Source organism: Bemisia tabaci, chromosome 4 (genome assembly GCF_918797505.1).
Source record: "Bemisia tabaci chromosome 4, PGI_BMITA_v3".
NCBI lineage: Eukaryota > Metazoa > Arthropoda > Insecta > Hemiptera > Aleyrodidae > Bemisia > Bemisia tabaci.
The window spans coordinates 56,309,033-56,327,259 of NC_092796.1; the positions used below are offsets into that span (position 1 = coordinate 56,309,033).

The 18,227-nt window shown below is 36.4% G+C and overlaps 3 protein-coding genes across 4 annotated transcripts; 2 read left to right on the forward strand and 1 right to left on the reverse strand.

Moving 5' to 3' along the window:
- The first annotated feature begins 8 nt into the window (after nt 1-8).
- LOC109040999 (uncharacterized) lies at nt 9-3,569 on the forward strand. The gene is made up of 2 exons (XM_019057154.2): nt 9-242; nt 1,250-3,569. The coding sequence occupies exon 2, from the start codon at nt 1,285-1,287 to the stop codon at nt 1,564-1,566; it is 282 nt and encodes a 93-aa protein (XP_018912699.2). The 5' UTR covers nt 9-242; nt 1,250-1,284; the 3' UTR covers nt 1,567-3,569.
- A 1,358-nt stretch (nt 3,570-4,927) lies between these two features.
- Nucleotides 4,928-6,939, reverse strand: beta-PheRS (phenylalanine--tRNA ligase beta subunit). Its single transcript, XM_019057116.2, has one exon. It carries the CDS (start codon nt 6,751-6,753, stop codon nt 4,978-4,980), a length of 1,776 nt encoding a protein of 591 aa, XP_018912661.1. The 5' UTR covers nt 6,754-6,939; the 3' UTR covers nt 4,928-4,977.
- A 151-nt stretch (nt 6,940-7,090) lies between these two features.
- Nucleotides 7,091-17,634, forward strand: Cpsf5 (cleavage and polyadenylation specificity factor subunit 5). Of its 2 annotated transcripts, XM_019057117.2 has the most exons (6): nt 7,093-7,431; nt 8,381-8,581; nt 9,501-9,564; nt 11,048-11,213; nt 15,809-15,923; nt 17,047-17,634. In XM_019057117.2, exons 1-6 carry the CDS (start codon nt 7,286-7,288, stop codon nt 17,066-17,068), a joined length of 714 nt encoding a protein of 237 aa, XP_018912662.1. In that variant the 5' UTR covers nt 7,093-7,285; the 3' UTR covers nt 17,069-17,634. The 2 variants fall into 2 exon arrangements, with proteins under 2 accessions (XP_018912663.1, XP_018912662.1); XM_019057118.2 differs by lacking the exon at nt 17,047-17,634 and having other exon boundaries at nt 7,091-7,431; nt 11,610-15,906.
- The last annotated feature ends 593 nt before the right edge of the window (nt 17,635-18,227 follow it).

Genomic DNA, 18,227 nt, shown 5'->3' on the forward strand with positions numbered 1-18,227 from the left:
AGGTAGTGAAAGTGAAAATTAAATATTTACTATATCATCGATATGATGTTTACTCTTGAGAAGATTTTGTGATTCTCTGATTTCACTGTCAAATCATTGTGCTCTCACAATTGATGTCTCGTATCTCTCTTGTTAGGTAATCGCAAGTATTCCATTTTAAAATACCTGAACCTGATTGTTCACAACAACTGGATCAGTTGGCTAGTTTCTACGCTCACTTTCTTCCCATCAATTCTTCACAAGTAAGTGCCAAGAAATTGCCTCCCATAATAAGAACAGTCCCTGGTAAGAATTTCATTGATGGAGATGCTAAAGTACAAGGTGCGCGGAGAATGCTGTATCATGCTCCCATCAAAGGAGGGACAATTTATGTGTAGGGATGAAAAGTCGAAACTTAAAAGAAACAAGAAGAAGTGGGTCCTCACTTTTGAATATTGAGGAAAATTTTCTAGAAAGCTTGCAGGTGTGTGGCAGCATGAACGCTTGCAAGATTCTGCACCCCTGCGAGATACTTTGCTGCCTACGAAAACGGCATTGACTCGAGGTTATGCATTTAAACATTCAGCTGTCTTTTGATCATAATCTCAAAATATCCATTAATTGGACTTCCACTTATCCAAGGAATGTAGTAGATTCCTGCTTTATCCCCAACTGAGGGTGAGATTATGTCGGGACAGTATGACTTCAAGAAAATGTAATCGAAAGGTTTTAACTACTGTCACAATTAGGCTGCTTTTCCTCAGGAAAAAATTGTAAGTATACCTCATTTAAAAATTGAAGTAGGAATATAAGTTTTGAGTGGTCACTCTTGAGCACATGTCCAGTGCAAAAACTATTTCTCCAACAGAATCAGCATAATCACCGTTTCACTGTTTTTTCACCTGCATCCTCAATTGACCTTATAGTATCCTAGAAATTAATTGATTTCCAAAGTTGGAAATCCCGTATCTCTAAGTTTCAAAATTTCCGATCCTGTTTTGTGTCTGTGAAGGAAATTGAGTCAATTTTTTAGCTTGAACCTCTCATTTAATATTCTGCTAATAGAGAAGGAAAGTACGTTTCTAGTTTTTCAAAGAGAAAATACATCATGACAGGAAGTCTGCAGTGTCGCAAAGGGAGTCACTTGGTTTTAAGATTTGGCCATTCCAAAAGTTCTTTTGTCCCACAGAAGACACAGCGTAGGAAATCCATGAATGTTGGGAGTGTCTTACCTTTAAAATTTCTACTAATTAAACCTCATTTGTTTCAGGGAAAACTTTTGAACATTCGGTCATCCACAGGAGCATGCTGGATGATCTCTCACGGGAGATGGCAACTCCTGAGCAAGAGGTGGATCAGCTTCCACCAGCTCAGCAAGAAATAAATGAGCTTCCTCCTGCAAACATGCTTGATAACAATGACTCAGATACCAGAGAGATCTCTAATCAGGAGACAGTGATGAGAACAGAAGACGCAATGGACTACCTCAGCTTCCCCATCACACAGTACGAGAAGAAGAAAACCATGGTCGATGTAACAACTCAAACAGAGGCAGTGTCGAAAATTCCAAGCCATCATAAATTTTGAACGGTTAAATGCAAAGCAAATTCTATATTTCACTGAATTTTCTCATGATCAATTCAATGCTCTTTATAATTTCCTCGCCAAAAGTAAATGTATGAGCTCCGAGCTTTTGAGCAAGTATAAGTTTATCTGCCCCATGAATCAGCTTCTTATGACGTTGTACAAATATCGGTTGAACCAAGATTTTAAAATGATAGGCGCTATGTTCAATGTCACACCGCCACTGGTGTGTAAAATATTTAAACACTGGAGTAAAATAATAAATATTTGTCTGAGTGATATTGATTTTTGGTCGCTTGGAAAAACTGATGGGACCAAATATAGAGTGTGTCTCCATTGTGTGAAAGTTTTTTTCGATTCAATTCTACCAGTAGATAGCGAATTTCGAAAGAAGATTCACAGGGCACATTACAGATGTCTCATTGGCATCAATGAGGGTGGCATCGTCATATTTTGCTCAAAGCTATTCAGTTGTGATGTAAGTTTAAGACAGATGTTTGATTCCTCCAATTTATTAGATGGATTAAAAAAAGGGGATGAAATTTTAACTAGCTCGGATTTTAGAATATCGGATCTCTTGCAAGAAAGAGGTGTGACAGTAGACACAGCTCCATTTATTCATAATTCTGACTCAATAACATCAACGGCATCAGCCACAGTACAAATCTTAGGTAGAAAAATACATACGGATCGATTAGCTACTCTTGTTAGTACCTACAAAATTTTAGCAGAACCTGTTGAAAATGAATCGCAATCGATAGGCTCCGAAATTATCTACAACTGTGCAATGCTATGCAATTTCAGACCCAAGAAACAATGAAGTTTTTCGTGAACTTAGCTCACTGCTCTCATGCCAAATTTGAGGGGCTTGGAAGAAAAGTTGGATTTGTGCAGTTTTTGAAAAAATTGATATATTAGTGATTTCAACTAAAATTAGTCTTACTTTAAATATATGTATAAGTAAAAGTCACTACTAAAATCCAACTTTTAAGCATCAAAAAGTGAGTTTGAACTTGCTTTCCACCATAAGGCTTCATGTAATTTTGAAAAAAAAAAAAAAAAAAAAAAAAAAATTTTCTTGTAATGACAAAAATTGCACTCATCCCTCTCGTGGTCCAAGCCCCTATTTTGAGTCTGACTCGAAAACAACTTTAATGTAAAGAATGGAATGTGCAAATTTATTATCTGAGATAGATTACCTATTTTATAAAATCGTAGTGTAGTCAATTTCAAAGATAAATTTTCCTGAAAGGAAATACTTGATGCCTTCCTCTCCCAATAATGCTAAATTCCATTAATTCAGTCGGAAAATAATTTGTTTGTTTTTTCAACTTTTTTCTAAAATTCAGGAAGCTTCTAGGTATACGTCAATATGGCCATTCCTACTCAAAACTGGAAGTTCAGAAATAGCTTCCTGTTTTTACATTTTACTTCAAATTCTTATTTGATACATTCTTTTGAAGTAGGGAGGCATAACTTGTTCTAAATATTTTCAGGTATTCTTTATACTGAGCCCCTATTCAGATCTTTATAAACATATCGACGGTGAAACTACCAAACCACGTATCTCGGTTTGCGACGTCGCAGACTTCCTGTCATACTTTATTTTTTAAATGAAAAACTACTTGACGTCCAGTCTTGAAAATGTCTGTGATTTTTCCTCCTCGTGCGGAGAAAATTCTGTGAAAGTTTCAAGGAATGATATTGATTTGGTCTACTTCAAAAAAATAAAATGTGAGCGTAGATTTTTAAACACCGCAAACGAGATACGTGGTTTGGTAGTTTCACCGTCGATATGCTAAGTATCCGTGCTGAAACTTTAGGAATGCACATTTCATTTATGGTGTTTCAAAATATTTGCTTCCATTTAATTCTAACAAAGGAGAACATATCAACTCTGTCGCTTGAAATTTCACTGAATACTCTTCACACAGATGAACAAATTTTCAAGAAGAGATGTTGAGTATTTTTCCATTCAAAAAATAAAGTAGACAGGAAAAGAGAAATTCTTACCTTGTTTTTTTTTATTGTCACAATTCCCTTTAATTGTAATTTTTGGTTTCAGAGATTAAATAGTAATCGATTTTTAAGGCCTTTCAGACTATTCAGCTACAGAGATTTAACTATAAAATAACTCAACTTGTCATTAAATCCTCAATCTAGTCGCTTGTTTGAGTAGGGAAATCCTAATCAAGAAGGAAGTCATCAAATCCTCAATCTAGTCGCTCTTCGTTTTCTCAATTGACACAGTTAATCATGTACCTACAATATCTGAGACTTCCTTTTTTATTGCATATGCCAGTATTTTTGGACTCCTGGTCCTGAACTATTTCATTCAACTCTTCTTGAGAAAGTAGCCAGTCATAGACCTATGATTAATCTAAAACTATGTTGCACAAAAATAAGGTACTTATTTGACCCTCTTGTGCAATATTTTCATCAAATTGTGTGATGCTTGTGGGAAGGATATCCTTGACCTCTTAAAAAAATTTAGAGCAACCTATATCAATACCTAGAACTACACCTTCTATTTTCAGTTTGTGCTGTGAGTAAATTTGCCTGAGTATCGACGTTGAAACTCCCAAACCATTGCATCTCCTTTGCAGTGTTTTAAAATCTCTGTTCCCGTTTAATTTATTTGAAAGAGAATAAAACAACATCATTCTTTAAAGTTTTCACAGAATTTTCTTTGAACAATGAAGGAAAATCTGGAATTGTTTAAAAAATTGATGTTGGGTAGTTTTTTAATTAACAAATTAATATGATTCGTCAAGATCAAGTGACATGGTCGAACTGGCATACGATATATCGCAATGATTAGGTCAGGAGTCTCGGCAGATTTTGAATTTTTAGGGAAAAAAAAGACAATAGCCCCTGCGCATGAGCCGAAAGAATCATTCTACACCCAAAAATTGGCAAAATTCAGAGAAATGAAAACAGAATAGTGTGTGGAAAAAACCTTGCATTCGATTCAGTTATCGATTTCTGTATCGAATGCAAGGTTTTTTTCCAAACATGATTCTGCTTTCATTTCTCTGAATTTTGCCGATTTTTGGGTTTAGAATGATTCTCTAGGCTCATGCGCAGGAGCTAACGTCCGTTTTTTTCCCTAAAGATTCAAAATCTGCATAGATTTTTGACCTCATTGATGCAATATATCGCATGCCAGTTCAACCACGTCACTTGAACTTGACGAATCACCTTAAGTATGACAGGAAGACTGCAACTTTGTAAACCGAGAGGCATTAGTTTGAGTTTCACTGTTGATATTAGGTATGTGAAAGAATGAAAACTGAGGCTACGGATCAGAATTCTTTCAACTAACTTTAGGCATAAGGTCAAGAAACAAAGAATCAACAATAAATTGTAGTTTTAAATGAACAAAGATTTATGACAGTCAATTTTTCGACCAAATTAGACAAAAGGCTCAATATTAATTTCAAAAACAGAGCAAGGCATGGTTAATTCAAAATTTGACAGAACATTTGGATGTAGGATACCCATTAGACCTATGACTTTACCTCTGTAAAGAATTTGGGCACAGCGCTGTGGGAAATAGGTGACATCATCAGACGATGTGATATAGTAACCTTTTTCTTTATCCCTTGGAACTTCTAGCAATTGCATAACTCGGTCCAAAAGCCCATGGATAATTTCAAAACCGGGAGTTTTATTACAATACACAGCACAAAGATGTCGTTCGTTTCGCGCTCCTACTTCTGTGCTAGCATCTTTTAACACAACGTCTGATACCTCAAACAGCTTGAGGGGCAGAGGCATTTTTTTGTTTGCCACTAGCGTTTTCAAGAGACCAGGCAAAAGTGTAGTTCGTGCTACTTGAAACTCTAATGTTTTGGGATTGCTTACATGGACAGCTGGTATATCTTCAATTTTCTTCTGCAATTTTGTTGCTAAGTCATCTCTGGAGCATAATGAAAAAGTCAAACCCTCAGTGAAACCACATTCAGCAATTTCGCCTCGGATTTGGTCTGAAAGCTTGTTCAAGGGATACTGATGAGACACAGTTGATATTGAGGGCATTTTTCTCACAATGTTGTTGTAACCGTAGGCAATTGCTACATCTTCATATATGTCACAAGCATGGATGATGTCATGTCTCGTCGGAGGGACTTCTACCTCAACATGATTATCATCAGTCTGCTTCGATTTAAGACACATACGCGACAGTAATGTTGCTATACTATCAGCTGATTCATGGACTCCTACATACTTATTTACACTCTTGACAACAATTTTCTCTTTGCGGTAAGCTAGCACCGGATATGTCTCCAATTCACTTCCGTCAGGAGTTATTGTTTCCACCCTTACAGGCTCAACAACAAATTTTTTGTCGCAATACTGGCTAAACATGCAAACAAGGGTGTCCAAAACAATTTTTGCCTTAGTTTTATCCGTAGCAGTACATTCAATAAAGATATTTTTGGTTTTTAAAGAAATGCGGGAGTGATGGCTGTTAATGATTGGGGGTAAAGAGAGTACAATCCCATTAGAATCTTTAATGACTGGGAACACTTTACTATCTTTGATAATTGGAAGATATTGTTTCAATTGTGCATGCGTTGAATAAAGATCCATTAACTCAAGCCCATCATATTCCTTTTGTTGATTAAGAGGAATAAATTTGATATCCTTAGGCGGAAGGGCGTCATAAACAAAAGGTCCTTGCACTGTGTCGAGGTCGTGGGTGCCAATAGCAACTAAAGTTCTTTTGCGACAAACATTTTGATGCAGCTTATCTTGAAGGTCAATGAAGCTGGCATAGGAATCGGGAGTAAGAGAAACATTTCTTAGAATCGCTGCAACTGCCACTGGACGGATGGCTTGAGTGGCAGACGTCACTCGTAAGATTTGTAGGGAAGTATCAGGGACCTGCGCTAACTTAAATTTGGGTGGCTCTATTTTCTTAAGAAAAACAAGGAGTCCACTGACCAAACCTTCCAGACACAATAGATCGTAACGATTTGCAGGAACATCAATTCGGTAGATGATTTCTTCTGATGCACCGGATGATTGCTCTTTTCCTTGCTCCTTCGAGATCATCTGCTTCTCTGAAGTGACTTCATCCAATTCCAAACCAAATTCGAAACAGAGTTGGGAAAATTCATCGTCAGTGTAAGTTTTGTTCAAAGCTTTGAACAATACGTCTCGCTTGATATTGATTGTGGGCATGTTGGAAGGAACTGACTGAAACCTTTGACAGAACTGTATTACTAGAAATTAGAAATCACTCAGTACAAGTACAAGTAAACGAACTAGGTTGTACCACACCACATCATATCACACGTGTACACAACTTTGGAAACAAATTAGTGTGTTGTGAAGTGAATCCGATTCTTTTTAGTTAGAGTTATTGATAACTTAACCTAAAACTTTCAAGCCGAAAATGAACCAATTGGAAAGTGAGAATTGAACCTCAAGATGACGTATATGCAAAATAGCCAATCAGAGCGCTATCCCACTGGCAAGCCAATAACACCCCCCACCCCGACCCTGAAGAGAAGGGAAGGGAAGAAGAAGAGGTTACAACTTACAACAAAAAGTCGTGCATGGCGTCGAAGTGTGTTTAGAATTTCCGAATTTGACAATCGTATATTAAGGATTTTATTGTAATTATATGTGACATTAACTGTTTCAAATCAAACTAATTTTTCGTTGCGAATTAGTAGCTCAACAGCGTGATAAGAATTTAGTGCTGTGTGTCATGGCTACTCCACAAATCAAACCTGTTTCAGGCACCATGGGTCCCGGCAGTGGCTGGCCGCGCCGAACATCTAATGCAAATCAAACAACTTTCGACAATAAGTTTCCTTCTCAGCAGCCTCCCATGATCAATCGTCCCATTAATTTGTAAGTTAAACTTCTTCGATAAATAATCTTTAGATATTGCTCCGGATCAGGATACGACAGTCCAATACAATGTTAACCATCTTCATAGTTTTATCGCCTCCATGCATTCTTTTGCCCTGGTATAAAGAGACTATGCTAATAGAAGCACAAGCCACAGGGGATTTCATGAAAACGAAGCAGTCTCAGTTTTTAAGTGTCTAAGTAAGGAGAATTTACATCTGCGGCATGTTGACGGAAGACGTTTTGGGCAGTTCGCCCTTTGTCTGTTGGAAAGCGTTTCTTTCATCTCATTATAAAGCAAGATGGCCAGGAGTCGGAAAAATTGTCAACATTGGTTCCTGCATAGCTTTCGCCTCTGTTGGTGTAGTCTCTAAAATCTATGCTCAAGTATTTGAGTGAAAACAGCATTTGTAAGATCAGTATCGTCGCTCTATTACAGTTGCATGTTCATTATTTCACCTGGAAGTATCTATTGGTTCACTATCAGATGTAAGTATCTTGCAGGCAAAGTTAGACATGAATGCAGTTTTTGAGGAGAAAGAGATATATTTATTCTTGAGTGACATTTTGTCATCGGCCGAAACTTTCTCGCAGCTTATTAAATCCTCCTACACAACCTCAAACCTGACGATATCAGGGAACAGCAGCTAGATTTGGGTTAGGAGCCGTCCCTAAATTGAATAACGTACTTTTTTAGCACCTTTGACTGATTCCCCCCCCCCCCCTTATACGATGTAGGTCCCTATCCTGTAACACATTTAAACAAAACAGTGTAAAGCTCTCCCCAACCCATCTCCGTCCTAGAGCGTTACATAATTTAGCAACGGCCGCTTAAGTATCTGGAAATAATATAATTTTGCCAATCTTAGAATTGCACTTTACTTATATCTCTTACTTATACCTGAAAAGTCATCCACATGTTCTCAGTTTATTTCTCTCTCTTTTTCAGATACCCACTTACTAATTACACTTTTGGAACCAAAGAACCTTTGTTTGAAAAAGATCCCTCAGTACCAGCCCGGTTTCAGAGAATGAGAGAAGAATTTGAAAAAATTGGCATGCGGCGAAGTGTAGAAGGGGTCCTTTTGGTTCATGAACATGGTTTACCACACGTATTACTGCTTCAACTGGGCACAACATTCTTCAAGCTGTAAGTTATTCTTACAATTCTTAATAATGCTCTTGACACATCATAATTTGAAAAATTAATGCAGAATTAAAATATGAAATTTTATTGAACCTACAGAGACCTACAAGAGAGTTAAGACGTACTAAGACTGAACACTTCAGTTGTCAAACATTGCAGTCAATTGCATGCCAACTGGTGGCACTTAGGAGAATTGAACACCTCAGTCTTTGATGAAATTGAGCTTGCTGAGTGCACAGGCAAAGCCAAGTTTGAATCCAAAATTTTGGAATTCCCATTGAGCTTTTATTAGACAAAGAAAGTTTGCGAAAGCTGGCTTTGTTCGATGGAGATCGCCAGCGTATAAATATGCAACTGACAATGAGGGGCCACCTCACCTTTTGTTGTGGTTGACACCTTCACTTAGTAAGCCCTTAAAGAGCTCCTTTCAGACATTCATAACAGAACTGGGCATAACTCAAAAAATGACTCTTGTGCAAATTTTAAGTTTTAAAATGGCACTACCCAATATTGGACCTATTAATTTTGCTGAGAATTTCATCAAAAGTCAATAGTACTATCATCCAAGCGAGAGGAAAACTTCAAAGAGGAGACTTGCTAGAGTCAAAAGTTACAGCGGAAAAGTTGTGACGGCTCTCCAGTGCCTACAAGGCCATGAGTTCCTGGAAATCTGGCAACTAGACTGGGGGTTGCCAAGCAGTATTGCTAGTTTGATCGTGCCGAGGACATAAAGGCACACAACAAGCGCATATTGCATACTTACGTACATTTTATACAATGCATACCTAGTTTTGAAGATTAATGCTCCTACATTCGATTACTAGTTATCCACTTTAAGTGAATCCCTCCAGTATTTCTTCCATAACTACAGAAATTTTCCAAAATACATTGTATAATGTTGATGTGCTTTTTATTTTTGCAGCCCTGGTGGAGAGCTGAGTCCTGGAGAAGATGAAGTTGAAGGCTTGAAAAGACTTCTAACAGAGGTAAGTTTTTTTTTCTTTTTCTTTCATTTTGCCAAAAAAACGTCTGTTTCCTGTGTTGTTTCTGTTGTTTCTGAAGGTTTGAAGAAAAAAAAAGAAGGAAATGTAAGCTTACATGGAAAATTTATTTTCATTACTTTTGGCTTAGTCCCAGACTTTCAGCTTTTGATTTGCCGAATGCGGTCACCTTGTAAGCAAGCATCAGAACCCAGGATTTGCACTCACAGCACTTTTTTCTTTTTCCGCCAAAATCTTTGTTTTCCACACTGTGCATTCAGCTTTGGTACCAAAACAGAAGTTTAACCATTATTGGCCACCTCTAGTGGGTAAAAGAGAACTTTTTCTTTACTGTCAAGATCACTTAAAATCAGAGAAAGAGGATTTTTCCCCAAAATCGCCTCAACACAGTTTAAATTTAATCAAAGTTGATATTTAAGGACAATTTTGAGCAGTTTCCTCCCTATTGATCCTGAAAAAAAGGGAAACTCAGGGAGAGAGCTGGAATCTTCAAAATCCATTAAATTAACTACATTACGCAAAAAAGAAATGTTAAGGTCATCCCCAGAAGAGGTAAAAGGATGGGACACTTGAGATAATACCAGCTTTAGACAGAATATGAAGAGTACTGAATGGTGCTTGCCCAACAATCCTTGACAGCAAAACATCCACAGGCTGATTTTTGAAATTGATAGGCAATGAAGACATAGGGAGTATGGAGCGATCCCATTCGTTGAAACCGGTGGTTCCTGTAGACAAAGGGAATAAATGATGAACTATTATGGGGTGTCTAGTGGGTTGCTGTTAGATAGTCTATTATCTAAGTCCTTTGTCCATTGCAACCATCCGCTTCCACCAATAGGATGCCTTCATATCCCTTTTGTCTTCTTTGTCTACAAATTTCAACAACCAGCCTTGTGACAATATGCAAAAGGAGAGATGAACTACCAACCTAAACAGATCTACTTTTGTCAACTCTTCTGTGAAAGCACCTATTTGTATAAAAAATTAATGATATAAATGGACCACATTTTGCAACAAGGAGCTGCTATTTCTGGCTCAAGTTTAGAGGCACTTATCTGCACAGGAAAACTGACTGCACAAATTTCTCTAAAATGAGCCAGAAATAATGGCTCCTAATTGCCAAGATGAGTCCAAATAAAGTGGAAATAGTCTCTCCTCTTTAGGTAATGCAGTCTACATTTTCAGCACTCCTTCAAAGTTTGTTTGCTGTTCTTTTAAGGTCAAAAACAGTAAAATGATAAAATTACATTATATCCATTTACATTTGATTTGCTCCATAAACAACGGTATAATATTAAGAAGATTATCTGTCTTCAACCAATTTCATATTGGAAAACAGGAGGGAAAATCGAAACATTTTTGGCTGGAATTCATCTTCAGATTTTCATTGTTATGTTCATTTCGTTTAATTTTGTGGCATTCATGTTTGGCTTTTCATTCAGCTTAATCATGTAACTTTTTACAGACCCTTGGTAGACAGGATGGAGTGAAACAAGACTGGGTCGTTGAAGATACAATTGGTAACTGGTGGAGACCTAACTTTGAGCCCCCACAGTATCCATATGTGCCCCCTCACATAACAAAACCGAAAGAACACAAAAGACTATTCCTTGTTCAGTTAGCAGAGAAAGGTAAATTTATCATTAATTTTCCCTCCCTAGTAGTGAACAGATTCTGTTACCAAAGAAAGACTAACGCGTCCAACACAAAAATGTCCTGATTTTCTAATGGTTGAACTCAATTAATCTTTGGTTATTTAGTCCCAATATGACCTCATTTTTTTTATTGACTTTCATTTTTGCACGCAACACCCTTTCAGGGCTGAAAAATTGATTTATAGCATTCCTTAAATCACATCGCCATACATTACCATGAACAGGTGAACAATATAACTGCTTGGTGAAAGACATCTTTTCTTACTAGGGAAAATATAAAAAGTCAATTACTTTTGCTACTTAGTTATCTTTTCAAACTGTGTGCATACGTATTTCTCTACAACATTACTGATCCATTTGTTTATTTCACAGTTTATTGCGGCTACCAGATGGTGATCTCTTTTTCAAAACCTCTTTTGGAGCCTTCCTTCACCATTTACCCCAAAATTTTATGTTTAACATCAAAGATGCATAATTATTTACCACCTTGAAGCATACTCAAATTTTCTCTTCTGATCCATGCTTTAAAATTAATTTTGGAGTAACAGTAATATCTTGACTCCATCAGGAATTTTTTCAAGTAATTGATCACTCACGTTTCTGTGCTAGGAGGTCTAGTCAACTCTTGGTTTTATAAAAGTTAAGATCAGTAAGTCCATACATTACGTCACCCATTTTTTTCAATTTTTTGCCGCCCCCCCCCCCTTTGCCCCCTCCCCAGTTTGGGGGAAAACGCAGAAAATTGATAAAAATCAGTAGATTTAGTCTGCTATGTTAAGAACATGATTAATTTATTTTATTGAGTATTAAATATATGTTATGCTCTTTTAATAAAGAAAAATATTAAGGCGACACATATCACTAGCTGAAAAATTAAATAACGCAAACTTCATTGCTTTGAGAAAAATTGGAATTATTCATTGCAAAATAAAAAAAATAATTTTTCCTCCTCAAATTTCTAGCAAGCATTTTCGCCTTCAGGAAATCTAATTTCATCCTTGACTTGACCCCTCCCCCTCCCTCCCCGTCATCCACGACTAGACCACCCACCTCAACCCTCTACTTGCGGTGACGTAATTTATGAACGGCCCCTAACAAAGTTACAAACTTCACAGCAATTCTCATGCAAGTAACAAATGAAGAGCTCTAACCGTCGGGTAAAAGTGACAGTTAAAGGAAAGACCTTGATTGATTAACTTTTGATATAGGAAAATGATCGCATTGTAGCTTGAACAAAAAAAATATGAATCGTATTTAGTGAAGAAGAGAGGAGAGTAAAGACCAGAAAGAAAGCAAAATATAGAGGCAACCCAACATATGTAGTTGACAGCGGGTATAATTTAAATTCACATTATACTCAAGAATCTGTTGAGCTTTTGAATTATCAAGAGTTTTGATTGTCACTCCGCAGAATTAATGTTCATGTGGTGATTAATTTTGTGATCTTTGATGTGTCAGAGAAGAAGAATGTAATGAATAATCCTTCGTAGCAAATATTTTTTATCATGCCTCTTTTTAGGAAGTTCTTACTTTGTTTGTCGGTTACATTTTACCAATAAGAAAATTCACTGCCAAGCTACTATTTTTGTCACACACGTCATTTTTTTATTCTTTAACAGCAATGTAATCAAAGTGTACATTGATGAAAGGTACGGAGATAGAAGGAGACGCTTTTTTGAGAGTGTAAAGTGACCAGGTTTCTGAACTTAAACACGTTGGCAGTCGCATCATCCTATGGTGTCTGACAGCAATCATAACTTTGGGATAACATCAGCTACCAATGATTATTAAGTGAATGTCATCAATGTGATACTAAATCAATTCAACCTCTATCTTATAATCCTACCAAACGTTTCAAACATATGCCTTTCCACTCCAATTAAAAAGTGAGCAGAAGCATGACTTGGGGGCTTGTCAGACATCAATGGTACACCTGCAGCCTGATTGTTGAAATTTTTTGTTTGTCGGGATGACATAGGTTAAAAGGCGGAGCGAGATTGGTTGGCTATGTCTTATCGCTGCTTTGTCGTGCCTTTGTCAGGTGGAATGGACGACATACTGTCGGAAACTTAAGGAGTGCTGATAGCTTGTCGTGAGTTCAACCCGACAAAGGCACGGCAAAGCAGCAATAAGACATAGTTGACCAATCACACTCCGCCTTTTAACCTATGTCGTCTGAACAAACACAAAATTTCAACAATCAGGCTGCTGACCTCGGATTATATTAGCCTGACAGCGTCGCTCAGCCTCTGTGTTTAATTTAGACCTGATTAAGTAAGAACAGTATCACTTTTCTGAATTTCCAGTCATTTATAGTGGAATGTAAGCACAGGAAGTAGTTACAGTGAAACAGAGGAGATTCGTCCGAGGAAAAAAGAGAATAAGAGTTGTTTTCATAATGGTTCCTTAGGTGTAAAAGCCTGTTTAAGGAGACCTCAAAGTTTAAGGTGCGACAATGAATACAGCCCTTAGTGCCCCCTTTGATCATTTTCTGGATGTTTTGTTGAGGCAAAATTAACATCATGTAGATATTAGATTTCACCACTAAAATGAAAAAATCTCCCCAATTTGCAAAATCTCACTCGCTCATTCTTTTCCACTGAGATCACAGGTTTCAATCTACAAAATATGTATTCCTCAAGAACAATGTTGTTCAGTTTTTTAGCACTTTCTGAATTATCTGCTCTTGTTATCATGAGATTTGTTTGATGATATCTCTACCGACAAGGACAAGGTTCCTAGTGTCTGCCCCGGATGTGGATGAAATTTTGGAGAATTGTAGTCCATAGGTTCAAAATTTGCAATTTTCAAAAATTTATCGCGGCTTCTCTAAGGCCCAGCAGTGAGAAAAATATCTCAAATTTCATCCAAATGGGAGATGGACACAAGAGGCAATGTTCTTGTGAGCTATTGTGAAATAGTATCGTTTTTGCAAAATTAAACTATTACCAACCAAATGAAAGAGATACGAATTGAACTCTCCAGTCTTGGAATCAGAATTAAATTAATGATTGGTCCAATTTTTTTATAAATAGAGTCTCCTTCCAGTTAAGTGAAATGCTTTAGAGTCATTTTACATCACATTATTTTTATCCTCTGTGTGGTGGATGTAGAATTTTAGAAATACTTTTTTGCCTTTAAATTTCCGAGGGATTCCATTTAAAAATTATTGCATTTCAATAGTTCAATACGACCCAACTGGCCCATTTCAGTTGTGAGTAATCAACTCAGTCGTGAAAGTCCCATAGAACACTCAGTTACTCTCTTGATATGAGTGTCTGACATCACCTAATCAGTGAAATCGGAACGATCTAAATTAATTGTAGTGAGAAAGTCTAATAATGCTATATGTATTTTGAGGTCAAGTTATCTCTCAGAAGTATATCTTTTTTAATTTACATTTTCTGTAATATATATTTATGTATACAGTCTCACTCATCTAGCTCGTCGTTTGTCATATGTGACATAATTTATTTCGTTGATGACGAATTTTCAATTCCCTTTTTACCAATTAGCTTTTACACATTTGTTTCTGTGGCTCTAGATAAGCATTCAACATAAATAAAGGAGAAACTTGGATGAATAATTGAAAAAAACTCTAGAACCAGGGTAAAAAAAATTGTAGCGTAAAGTTTGCGCAGTCATTGTCATTATCTCAATATTTTGCTGTCAGTTGTTGTTAGGCGACACGGCACCAAAGGAATATTTAAGTGCTAGGTTCATGTGTCCAACATGGCTCGCAACGTTTTAATACACTCTGGCTGTACTTTTAAAATGCTATAATAACTTTGATTTTTTTCCCATTGCCAAACTTATAACAGCCACTTTACTGGTTTTACCAATGGATTTATGTACTAAATAACATCACCCGACTTGCATGTAACTTTAATTTCTTAAATTTTTTGCATGCAAACGTATTGTTTCCGACATTTTGACTGACTCAGCATTTTTTGTCTGTGCTTTGGCTGCACTCACGGCACTGGGCATATCAAGATAAAAAAATAAGGAAAAATCAAGATGAAACAATATGTATATCGCGGTTGTGGGCCTTGTATTTTTGTATAATGCTCGTTGCCAGCAGTGTCAATAGACCACTCCAAATTTTGCTGTCCACAGTAATATGTCATCATGGGATCTGCAGTAGCTCTTATGACTAGTTATTTACTAGTGTGGCTGTTAATTTGTTAATATACTCTGATCTCAAGGAATTTAAATTTGATTCTCTGTCATGGGAAAAATACTTACCAATTGCTAATTTAAAGTCCTCAGTTTTTATAATCTAGAACAATAACTTCCTCTGCAGAGGATTAATTTATTTCCCTTTTCAAAACCCAGTAACTGACGAAAAATGAAGAAACGAGATTTAGAGCTACATCTGAACTAACTGGAAAACCCTCATGGTGCTCACAGGTTTTTCCTTGGCTAATTCTCTCTGGTATTCAGAAGAAGTGTACCTTTCTGTAATTTTCTCGACTTATTTACTTTACACACTTCTGTCTCATACTTATGCCCACATCAAGTGTATTTCTTATCACTAATTCAGTTATTTTTTTTTTCTTTAATTGAAATAGCCCTCTTTGCAGTTCCAAAAAATTACAAATTAGTAGCAGCTCCATTGTTTGAATTGTATGACAACTCGCAAGGTTACGGACCCATCATTTCCTCCCTACCTCAAGCACTTTGCAGGTGAGCCTTAATCCTCTATTTTCGATTCTGTTCTCATCTATGTCTGACTAAAATTAACTGATACTTCACTGAAATGACGAAGTGATTAACATAGTATGAAAATAACACAGAGCCTAACTTTATGAGTCATGCCTCTTGGAAGTATTTTAACCATTGATAAATTATGCATTCTGGTCCTTCACCCCATTGCTAATTTGTTCCAAATCGAACCGGTATAACTAGTTTCTGTATTGTTGCTCACTATAGGAAGTAAAATTTTTTTTTTTTTTTTTTATTTCTCATTTACTTTATCTGATTTGTTTTATTTATTTATTTTTTTTTATGTTGAAGAGAAAGCTTTATATTCCAAGAATACTTTCTATTGGCAGAGGTCTATTGCTCTCTAGGATAACTGATAAATGTACATACAGGCATTTTTGTCTGAAAACTTGATGAACATCCATCTGGTTTCAATGAAACACATAGTTATTGTTGTCCCCTAATTGATATCTCTCCCAAGAAGGCTGTCATGAAAAATCATGTGTTGCAGACCGATTACATATGCCTTGCGGCAATTCACAATCAGCTCGCAGAATTCCTAGGAAAATATCATTGGGTCATTTTGCCAAGGCCATGCACAAATGCTCAAAAAATACCTAAGTGGGTGACAAACATCCTAGAAAAGTTTTGAAAATGTGAGTCATTCTGAAATTGGCTTAGTCACTGTTGGCAATTTACAAGCCAGTAGAAAAAAGTGCCCAAGCCTTAACTTCAAGTTTTTCAATTTACATGCTACCCTTGGTTATGAAGTGGTGTCAAGTTCAGACCAGGCATTTGAGCATATTATTTATGACTTTTTTCTAATTAGATCACATTTTTACCCAATTTTTTGGCTATTCTTTAGGTAGTCAGGTATTTAACTAGCGTTTGTAAACGGTCCAAGCGAATTGATATGATAGTTGTTTGCCTTTGTATTTTACAACCCAGTTGTAATTTGCTTAAGTGTGTTATTAGCGAGTGATACTTACATATTTTGAAGGCAAATTTTTTTTATTATACAGCTGTCGTTTGTGTTTCTATAAAAAATTCTGCCTTGCCTTTTTTAAATTTTGTTAATGTTTGTGTTCCATGTTTTCTTTTGCAGATTCAACTTTATTTACATGTAATCTTTAATGAGTAAAGAAAGAAAATGATTCTGCAGCCGCATTTATTCCGTCTTTCTTTGATGAAATTCAGCACCTTCTTTCTTGTATATAACCAAGCTCCAAAAAATCATCTCACTCTGGGCTCAAACCTGAGCAGTGGCAGAACTTTTTGGCAATACTTAATGTCCAAGTGAAGCGCGAGTCATAAGTTAAAATAAAAGAACGTTGCCTAGGGAATAGGCTCTCTCAAGATGTACCTCTGTAATAACCATTTTGACTTTATTTATTACGCAGTCACAATGATTTTAAGAGCATAAGTGCTTAGTTCAGAATGAAAACTCTTACTGTGGAGGATTCAGCTCGGATCCATCTCTTTCTTTCCTTTTTACGTCTTTTTCTTCATTGTATCAAGGAATTTAAAAATGCTGAAAAGCATCATTTTTAAAAAGAAAAATATTTTATTGTATCATATATCTCTTGTACAAAACAAGCTTTGCCCATAAGGATCTCAAATAGTCATTCTATCTATCAGTGTGGATAATTTCCATTTGATTTCAATCAATAAAACAAGTGTGTACATTTTAAAATCTGATATTGTTTTTTTACTAATCCCATTACTGAATCTGTTAACGATGTCAAGACTGAAAATCTTTGACAGACATTTGTACTAAATTAGCACTGAAGCTACCTTTTTTTATTTTTTCTGTACTTTTTTAAATTTTCTTTTTTATCGCAGTTTTGGGATTAAACAGACCTTCTGTCAATTTTGTTCTCATTTTTTTCTCTCTCTTTTTCCCTTTTCTTCTTTTTAATTTTTTTTGCTCCCTTGAGTAAATTCCAGAGCCAAATTTTATCTAATAAGTTTTGGATTTTGACAGAAATTTTTCACACATCGCCTGCCCTTCAACTTTGGGCACATCTCTCCTTTCCATCTCTCAAGAGAAATAAAACTAAAAAGCAGGGGTGCATTTTGACCATTTAGTAAGCACTTTAACATTTCTTCTTCAATCCCATCCCTCCGCCCTCCCATTGGGCGCCCTCTGCCTCTGCGCCTTCTCCCAGGAGGAACCCAATCAATTTGGCATTCTTTCTCCTGCCATTCTCTGAACATGGCCATACCAAATAAGTTGTTTGTCATTATGTCATGTTTGATGGTCTGTTTGGCATCCATGATCTCCCG

What these genes read in the sequence shown, in the direction of transcription:
- LOC109040999 (XM_019057154.2), top strand. Translation starts at nt 1,285, where the DNA reads ATGCTGGATGATCTCTCACGGGAGATGGCAACTCCTGAGCAAGAGGTG.
- beta-PheRS (XM_019057116.2), bottom strand. Translation starts at nt 6,753, where the DNA reads ATGCCCACAATCAATATCAAGCGAGACGTATTGTTCAAAGCTTTGAAC.
- Cpsf5 (XM_019057117.2), top strand. Translation starts at nt 7,286, where the DNA reads ATGGCTACTCCACAAATCAAACCTGTTTCAGGCACCATGGGTCCCGGC. An exon ending in ATCAATCGTCCCATTAATTT is followed by an intron (nt 7,432 to 8,380) that starts GTAAGTTAAACT and finishes TCTCTTTTTCAG; the next exon opens with ATACCCACTTACTAATTACA. An exon ending in GGCACAACATTCTTCAAGCT is followed by an intron (nt 8,582 to 9,500) that starts GTAAGTTATTCT and finishes TTATTTTTGCAG; the next exon opens with CCCTGGTGGAGAGCTGAGTC.